The 9,160-nt window shown below is 33.2% G+C and overlaps 1 protein-coding gene across 1 annotated transcript in view; it reads right to left on the bottom strand.

Moving 5' to 3' along the window:
- The window catches only part of Pde1c (Phosphodiesterase 1c), a 98,596-nt gene that overhangs the window by 3,118 nt on the left and 86,318 nt on the right, over window positions 1–9,160 (bottom strand). The window contains exons 4-7 of the mRNA XM_013312870.1: window positions 7,512–7,761; window positions 3,658–3,774; window positions 1,081–1,221; window positions 104–273 (exon numbers count right to left, since the gene is read on the bottom strand). Of these exons, the coding sequence (XP_013168324.1) occupies window positions 104–273; window positions 1,081–1,221; window positions 3,658–3,774; window positions 7,512–7,761 (678 nt within the window). The remainder of the gene's footprint in view (window positions 1–103; window positions 274–1,080; window positions 1,222–3,657; window positions 3,775–7,511; window positions 7,762–9,160) is intronic.

The raw sequence follows: 9,160 nt of genomic DNA on the forward strand, positions 1-9,160 counted from the left end.
GTGTCCACTGTTTTGGTTTCAGTTTCAAGTACCAAAATGACTCATAGCTCATCGTAGAGCGAACTATATAACCCAGATTTCAAAGGTCTTAGTATTACGTTACCTGAACGCAGCACTGATGTGGTGGTTCTCGAGCACGGCACGGTCGTTATACAACAGAGCGGTGTCAGAGCCGGACATCACGTGGAAGTTGTTTGTGGTGCCGGTGTGCTCGAAGTCGTGTACAATCGCTGCTACCAACGTCGCGAATATTTCCAGGTCTGACAGCCAGTTCTAAATGAAAGATGCATTTTATCAAGTAGTATTGCATTTGGAGTCCTTAAACGGACTCTACGGGCTTCTCTTAGTATATATTTAGTATGATTAAGACACAATAAGCAGCAGTAAGCTTTATAAACTCAAGAGTAGAGTTAGTATTCGCTACTGGTGGCGGTAATAGTGGTGAGATAGTATTGAATACTCAATCATCAAATAAAATACCGCAGTTAATATAAAAAAATCCTAGTATATGATTCTATAAACTGTTTGGATAAAGTTTATAGAAAATTGGAAATCATTGCTTTAGGAGATGCAATGTAATAAGTAAGGCGGTATAAAAGTCCATATAATAAAGCTTATATTTTAATAAAATGAGAAGAGAAAAAGATTTCAATAGACCGATGACACTAGATATGTATAAATTAAGTTAATATCTAGAATTGAAACTCAAAATTTGAAGGGAGCAAATGTTTTTATGTAGTTTTTAAACCATAATTATATTGGCAAAGTCCAACTTTGTAATGTTGGATCTGGCAGATTGCCAATACTTATCGAGATGTCTTCTTTACTTAAGAGAATATTGACTTAAGATTGTCCGTCGTTATGGACTTTGGCTAACCGACCAATTATTATATCTTGTTAAAATTGTTGAGATAAAAATCCAGAGAAATAGAGAAAGTGATTTTAACTATTAAAATAAATGGTACAGCAATAATGTTTTATCGTAATAATATTTCTCAATTTCTCTAAGAAGAGTAAGAAACCTTTTAAAATTGACAGATAATTTAGAAAGAAAATTTTTTCTAGCACGAAGTAACTTACCATAAGTCCAGTCTGACAGAGCATATAGTGAACGGTCTGCGCAACATCAGCCGCGTGCAGATTATTGTGGTAGGGGTTGTGGAACTTGCAGTAGCCCTCCTCTATCCGGCTGAGGAAAGTCTCTAAAATGGTCGACTGCACCTGTACCAAACGTATTAACAGTGAGAGTGAGTTGTGATAGTAGGGGTTATAGAACTAAAGTGCCAAAGACTTGGAATAATTGTTTGAACTATTTCATTTGAATCGGATTGATTCACGTGATAATCAGACACTATTAGTATTGATGATTTTAATTTGGCTTTAATTAAAGGTACACTTCCATTGACCCGCATTTGACGCACCGTACACACGGGTTGTGTGCAACGGATTTTAGTTTGCTTAGGAAGATTTTACATAGCGCTGTCCGCGCCGCTCGCAACGTAAGATGGCATTTAATAAGAACACCGTTGCGGGTTATGTGTGCGGTGAGTCCGGTGAGGGCCAATGGACGCGTACCATTATTATACTTAGTATTCTATATTTGATAAATTATGTTCAGATATAAATTTTCAAAGAACATAACGTTACTAAGCACTCAAAGGCAATATCTTAAAAGACCATTTCAAATAAACAACTTCACACTGAATATTTCATGAATAATCCTCTGTTAACTCTGTACGAATCTAAGAAGTCGAAAACTTTAACAAAGTCAAAGCGAAAGTTACCCGCATTCATGAAGAAAACGATTCCAAAGGTTTATGCTAACATGTAATCATTAGACAAAGTTTTATCTCTTTTGCATTGGTGAGTAGGATTTGAAAACATTCTTTGAAAACCTTACAGAGTCTCGCGGTTGGAATGGTTTTTTTAAATGTGGTTTGTTTTATACAAAGTTAAGGGTAGAAACCTTTATATGTTTCAATATTATCTTAGAAAGGAATTATCATGTGCGCTTTTATCCATTTTACTGCACTTTGTAAATGCAATTTAAAGATATGTTTTGTTGTTGCTGATGCTGTTAGGAGGGAAATCCGGCACTGTGGTGGTGTACTGGCGCAACACTAGCCTTATTAAAATATCAACGTTTACGTTCCCTCACTAATCAATCTGACACTTGATAACGAAAGCACGCCATTCGCGCCAAAGGACCAATAATGTATAAAGGTTTCCATTCGAAAAGAGCTGCCGAATCGTTAAGTATTAGTCACTAATTTATACCTTTTGAATTTTATTTCGTAATAAAGGTTATGTTGAAAAAATAAAAACACAATGAAATTTTAAATATTTTGTTTTTCCAGACTTTGGTAAATAAATATAATATAACCGTTGTTTATTTATATTAAGACATATAATTAATGGTATAATAGACTGTCTAAAACTTTTGTCAAGGATCAAGACCGTTGTGTCCCGGAATAATGGCGGTTATTCAATGGAAGGGTCTTTATCTCTTTGTCCGTTATACAAACATTAGACGGCATCCTAATTGTTAAGTGATATTTTATTTCTGAATATTAAATTACTTTCGATTATTAGTTTATTTAAATTAACAAAAGTGTCTTACTGATGTGACTGCGTCAGTAAGAGATCAGCTTCATCATCATCAGGTCACTATACGTCCCCACCGAGGGGCTCGGAGCCTACCCTAAGTTAAGGGTTATTTGGCCATAGTCAACCACGCTGGCCAACTGCGGGTTGGTTGACTTCACACATATCTTTGAATTACTTCTCAGACATGTGCAGGTTGCATCACGATGTTTTCCTTCACCGTAAGAACGTCGGATAAATGTACATATGTAAATCGAAAATCGAAAAACACATTGGTACATGGCGGGATTCGAACCCAGGACCTGCAGATTCCAAGTCTAGTGCTTGACCCCTGAGCCACCGAGGCTCTACCAGCTTAAAACTATTCAAATCATATTTTTAATTGCTTAAAAAATTTGGTAGAACTTTGATGTATAATCACCAACTATTGTGGGATAAATTCACGATATTTCTAAGGTATATGTTACAAATACTGAAGCAAAATTACACAGTATTTTTTATAAATGAAGGATGTGAGCTAACTCAATAGACATCAACTAAGTTCGTAACATTCCAGACAAAGCCTATAGGCGATACGAGGGTATTGTTATTTTGCATACATTTTGTTAGACGTGAATATTATTTACACAGGCTGTTGCCTTCATTGTTAAAGTTCTGAGGTATAAAGGCTTTTAATACTAACAGTTTATATAGTAGAGTATTTTGTTAAGAATTTAGGTGAAAATAATAAAACTGATTTAAATTGTAACTGGTTAAATTATTAGAATATCTGAGAATTTAATTTTTTAGTTAACGCTACATGAAAACTGTTGGAAACTTAAAAGAAACCAGGTTTATTGATAAAAGGTGTCAGTTCAGTTTCTTGATTATGGCTCTCCGTTAGCGGATTGGGCGAGTGTCTCGTATTTATGGTTTTGTAGAACGCTTCACGATTTTGCGTGTAATCCTTGAGCAGGGGCCATGCTAATATTTTCTGTATCATTCCAATTTTAGTATATGTACTGCTGAAGTAAGTACATTAAAAGGTGCCAATAACTATTACCTATTACCTACCTTAAACTTATGTATCATGCCGTATCTGTTCAGTAGTTCGTATCCAAGGTACTTCACTGGCGCTCCCACTGATGCCTCGTGCAGTGCAAACACGTCGAATGACCATTCATCCAATGTCTATAAACAAAAAACTTAAATTAAAACATAAAAAAACAGTATAAAGATTGTCATAGAATAAAATTTTTAATAGCAACCATTTATATGGTCTGTTTAATTTAATAGCGTTGTGGACAGAGATTTTAAGAAATCTTCATTAAATATTTTAATTACGAAAATTGGTCTGTATGTTTAGGAATTCTAATATGTGCGTCATTATTATTTCTTTAATTTAAAAGGGTAGGAGTAATTAGGTAATAGTAGGGTAGTGGGTGGGAGGTAATTTAAATGGTGGGAGCATTTTCGGTAAATTTGAACATGTATCGCGGGTAGTTTTAAGTAAATAAAGTCAGTCTGTATTTAAAACTGGTGGTTACATTACGTGATTAGTTAGTTGACGATTAAACGTAATGCAAAAGTGTACTCGTATGATTATCGAAGTGTTATTTATCGATGACCATTGTAACTTGCCATGTGTAATAGTCAATTACACATAAATAAACATATTAAATATGATAATAAAAACTGTGCTTTATTTGAAACAAAAGCGACAGTTCAAGCATAATATTTTTAATTAGCCTCTTGTTACAATGGGCAAGAGACAATGGAAGAAAATAGCAAAGAGATGCTGTAAATAGGCTGAAAGATAAAAAGGTTTGTTTTCATTCTTCTGTTTATAACTTACATAAAAGGACATAGTTACAGTAAAATTTTAAATTACACTGCTGCAAATATTAAATATACTACCTACCTGCAACTCCGTTCGAGTGGAACTAAAAAAAACTTTAATAGTAGCCCTTATGTTTTTCCAGGCTATGTTCTACATCTATCACAAATTTCAGTGAGATCCATGCAGCCGTTTTGTAGATACCTCGTTAGAAACATTTATCCATCCAAACATTCGCATTTATATGAGTATTATTAGTAAGAAGTAAGATGTTGTCTTGTTCTGTTTATAGATAATGAAAAGGAAGATAAAAATATTTTATACTAATCTCTTAACAATGGAATCCTAAAGTTACAGTTTGACTGTAATCACTGTGTTTGCTCCTATATCTTTTTCACATTAAAATGGCCGCTTTCAAAAGCAACTAGTTAATAAATTGTGATGTTGACTCTCTGACATAATGTACACAGAATAGTTTTATGAAAGCGACAAAGGTTCAGGTAAATACGAGCGCCAGTTCCTCTGTCACAAATAAAATGTTTTGAAACATTCATCACATAATAGAAAGTGGATTTAATTAATTTTAAACTTATTTAACTTTGCTTTGGAACTATTTTAATGGAATATAATTCCGGTTTGTAGGTCTGTTTTTGAAATTAAATATTTTAGACGGTAATTCGTTGATAGTAGGAACTGTAGATAAAAACTCAGAGTTTATTCGTAGGTTAATACCGATTGTTGTTACTAGTAAGTAACTAATGTTTTTTTTATTTTTTATTACAAGGTAGCAAACGAGCCACCCGAAATTGCAGATGCGTTGCCTATTTTTAATCGACGGAGGAAGGGATGCACAGAAACTAGATTTAGGCTTCCAAAACACACACTCATCAGACGAAACGACGTATCGCCTAATGTTAGTGGATTCTACGTCCAAGGAAATGACCTACATTAGAGGAACAAGTGATACGTTGCCAGACTTTAAGAATTAACATGACATCTTGAAGTATTTAGGATTACGTCGATCTTTTTAATTTATAATCTACTTTTAATATATTAATTCTATCTAATTACAAGCTTACATATGTTTCATTCTGCTTGCTTAGGACTAAATCTACAGCGTTACGACGAAATTTACGATGACGTCACGGCGAGGGGTCAAAGTTTGCTTTAAATTAACCAGCTCACTGCTAACAACCACTTAAAGAATGTTAATTGGAAAATTAAAAAAAACAAATCTCCTGAGTTTATAATTAGAAACTTTAAAGAATTTTCATTTAATGTTACCTAAAATATTTATATAACGCAACGAATTTTATTAAAAAACTGAAAATTTATAAATTAGATGATGTAGACGAAATATAAATTAACTTAATGAAAATTAATTTTAATATTACAGTTAAATGTCAAGATAAAAATTTAGTTAACTTTTGGACCAGTATAACAGTGTCGGTGGCTCAGGGGTTTAAGAAATCCCGCCATGTACCATTGTGTTTTTAGATTTTCGATTTAAATATGTACATATAACCGAAATTCTTACGGTGAAGGAAAACATCGCGATGCAACCTGCATATATCTGAGAAGAAATTTAAAGATATGTGTGAACCAACACGCACTGGGCCAGCGTCGTTGACTATATAGTCACTCCTAACTTAGGGTTGGCTCCGAGCCCCTCGGTGGAAACGTATAGTGAGCTGATGATGATGATAACAGTGAGGTGGACACATTAAAATTCAAACAGATCTACACATTTTACATGAAGGAAAGATTCGGTTTAAGTATTAGTACTACAAAAATGGTAGTTCTTAGGGAAAGTCTTCTACCTCTATCTTTTAATTACAGTGGTATAAACAAGATATTGAAACGACTTCCTATACTTTTTTATTATGTCGAGTTCCTGATCAACTGCATTCAAATGATATATAGTTTTATTATCCTTTCCCTTACCACCCTTTTCGTATAAAGGAAAGATGGGAGGGGGAAGTAGATATGACGAGGAGTTGGTGTGTCGGAAGAGGAAATAGCCTCTATGCGTGAGTTAAAGGTAGACAACGCAATTGCAATTACGGACGTCTAAGGGCAGTGGTCGCTTCGCTATTTCAGCGAATTAAGGTGGACGCTCGTTTGCCACCTTAAAATATTAAAACAAGCTATTGGTTCACTATCTTTTATCAGATTAAGGGTGATGATACCAATATACTAAAACTTAAGTAGTAGAACAAACTAGAACTCTAAAAGTGAGTTTTATGGATGTCAACGCCCAAAATTGTAGATTAGTCGTTATCTTTGAGAATTATTCTCGCTTGGGTTCGTTAATTTTGAGTGTTTAACGAAATTGAAGTGCTGACACGATTAGCTCAGACGCTCCATGAATAATTAAAAGGGTTAAAGTTATAATCGAAGCAAGTCTCCGTAATAACTAAGTGCAGTAACTTAATATTAACATTTTATAATACAAACTCAACAGCTATCCCTTTCCCACTCATGTGATGCTGGCACAGTACGTTGTTTCTTTTAAAATACGAGTACTTATAAAGATTTCAAATCTAATCTATGTAGTTTTTCATTCAATCCGTTTATATTTTCTTCCGTCTTCGATCTACGAGCATTGTCATTCAAATCCGTAATAATTTAATAATTATTGGAAACTTTTAATTCACCGAAATATTGTTTTCTGGACGGACATATAAGTTAGTAATTTTTTTTTATTTTGCGCAGACGTAGTCGCGGGCGACAGCTAGTTAAAGATGAAGTTTTAATGCATATTAATTTAAGCTACATAACAATGATTGTGAGTAACAAGTTACATAACAAGTTCCGAAAAACAATGTAAAACTTAACTAGAAAGATCGCGTTCCCACAAGTGCCTAGAAAATTAAGTTTAAGAGTGTAATCTGTTCGGCGTATAATCAATAATATGAAAGTGAAAGTCTTAAATGAATAAAGGCGGGAAAAGAATAATTTTGACTATATCTATGTAACCATATAAAGTGTATATAAATACATATTATATATATTACACAACGGATATGTCAATGAAAACATATGAAAAATTTGTTGCACTGCTTGGTACTTAACTACAATATATACGGACCTTTAAAACTCGAACTACATCTTGTGGAAACTGCATAAGCGCAGTACTCGTGACCCGTCTGTAGATCCTATCCACGAATATTCCAGCGCGGATAGCGTGTGCGACGGACCGGAACTTTGGTTTTTCATCAGACTTTCTCTTGGATGTTGCCAGTTGCCTCGTGAATGTTGACGCCAACCATTCCCTGACTTCTGGAGGTACAGCATCCGGTTGAACCTCTGATAACTCGTCATCTTCATCCGCAAGCCGTCTGTGTATATACACATAGTTATTAGAATATTACTTTAGTTAATTGATCCCGTTGATAAGCTTCGCCACATTATAACATAAGCTTATACTAATTGCTTTTATCATTTTGAATACTTTCTTGTTGAATCCTCTGCTCCTATTCCATTTAAAGCTGCAAAGCTATATTGGATCTACTTAAAAATTATTATCGTACTAATATTATGTCTAATAATATCAATATTAACTTTTTAATTTTCATTTATCAACATAAATCCTAATATATATTATCCATCATTTGAAAACGAAGTAAGAAAAAAAAATGGATTGTATTTATTTCCCACGGCGTTCTTGATGATTGATTCATCCTATGAGTAACAATTATATTTTTAAAGACTTACGTAGTCGAACTGCACCGTAAAAATCAAATATTATTATTACTAACTCTATATATTATATTTAAATTTATTCTAATAAATATATTAACCACTATAATCTATATCTATGTGTACATAATCTTTACACTATTTTGTTTATATAAAATTAATAAATGAATTTGAACTAATATAGACGATTTACAATTCATTAAAATTGCAACAAATTAATATAATGAGATGACATGACGTAATATCTATAAATATCATGTTAATTTAAATTTACATAAGTTTGTAATTTTAAGCAAAGTCTCATCTATATTATGTATTTAAATAGTAACTTTTAATGTAAAAATAATCTTCTAGTTGAGACTTTACATAACAATAAAATTTCAGTACATTTTAAAAATTGTCTAGTGTGGCCGCACAGGATAAAATTAGGGGAAAGAGTTTAATCGTATTAAAAACATAGTTGGTCAAAGATTAAAGATTTAGTTCAGTAAGTGACAACCATGCAGCGTGATTTGGAACAACTAAGGGAATTATTATAGACCAAAAATTTGCCAAAATATTGTCATTTTTAAATCAATATTGTAGACATATTGTTGTCTTTGTTTTTCAAAGATAATGAAAGAGATGAAACTATTTTAAACAAGTTCTTTTAGAGTCGAAATCCATAGATATCTGAAGTGTTAGTAAATTTTTGATCCACAATGAATACATAGAACGTGCTCTACATTTATTTTTGTATACGTTGCTTCCCATTGAATACGTACAAATTTTATTTTTAATTTATTACTATCGTAGATAATGTTTTATGATAAATACTTTATAAAAGCAAAAGATTATTTATTCAAATTGCTATTGCTATTTAACAGAGGTAGAGCCCGCTTTAACATCTTCACACGAATCGGCCCGGCTCACCCGGTGAAATACCACGACCACACAGAAGACAGGCGTGAAGTGGAAGCAATTCCGCGTTTCGTCTGATGAGTGTGCGTCCCGGAGGCCAAAATTAGTCCTCTTTCCCTTCCCGTCATATTTCTTATA

This window comes from Papilio xuthus, unplaced genomic scaffold (assembly GCF_000836235.2).
Source record: "Papilio xuthus unplaced genomic scaffold, Pxut_1.1 DF827597.1, whole genome shotgun sequence".
NCBI classification, from domain to species: domain Eukaryota; kingdom Metazoa; phylum Arthropoda; class Insecta; order Lepidoptera; family Papilionidae; genus Papilio; species Papilio xuthus.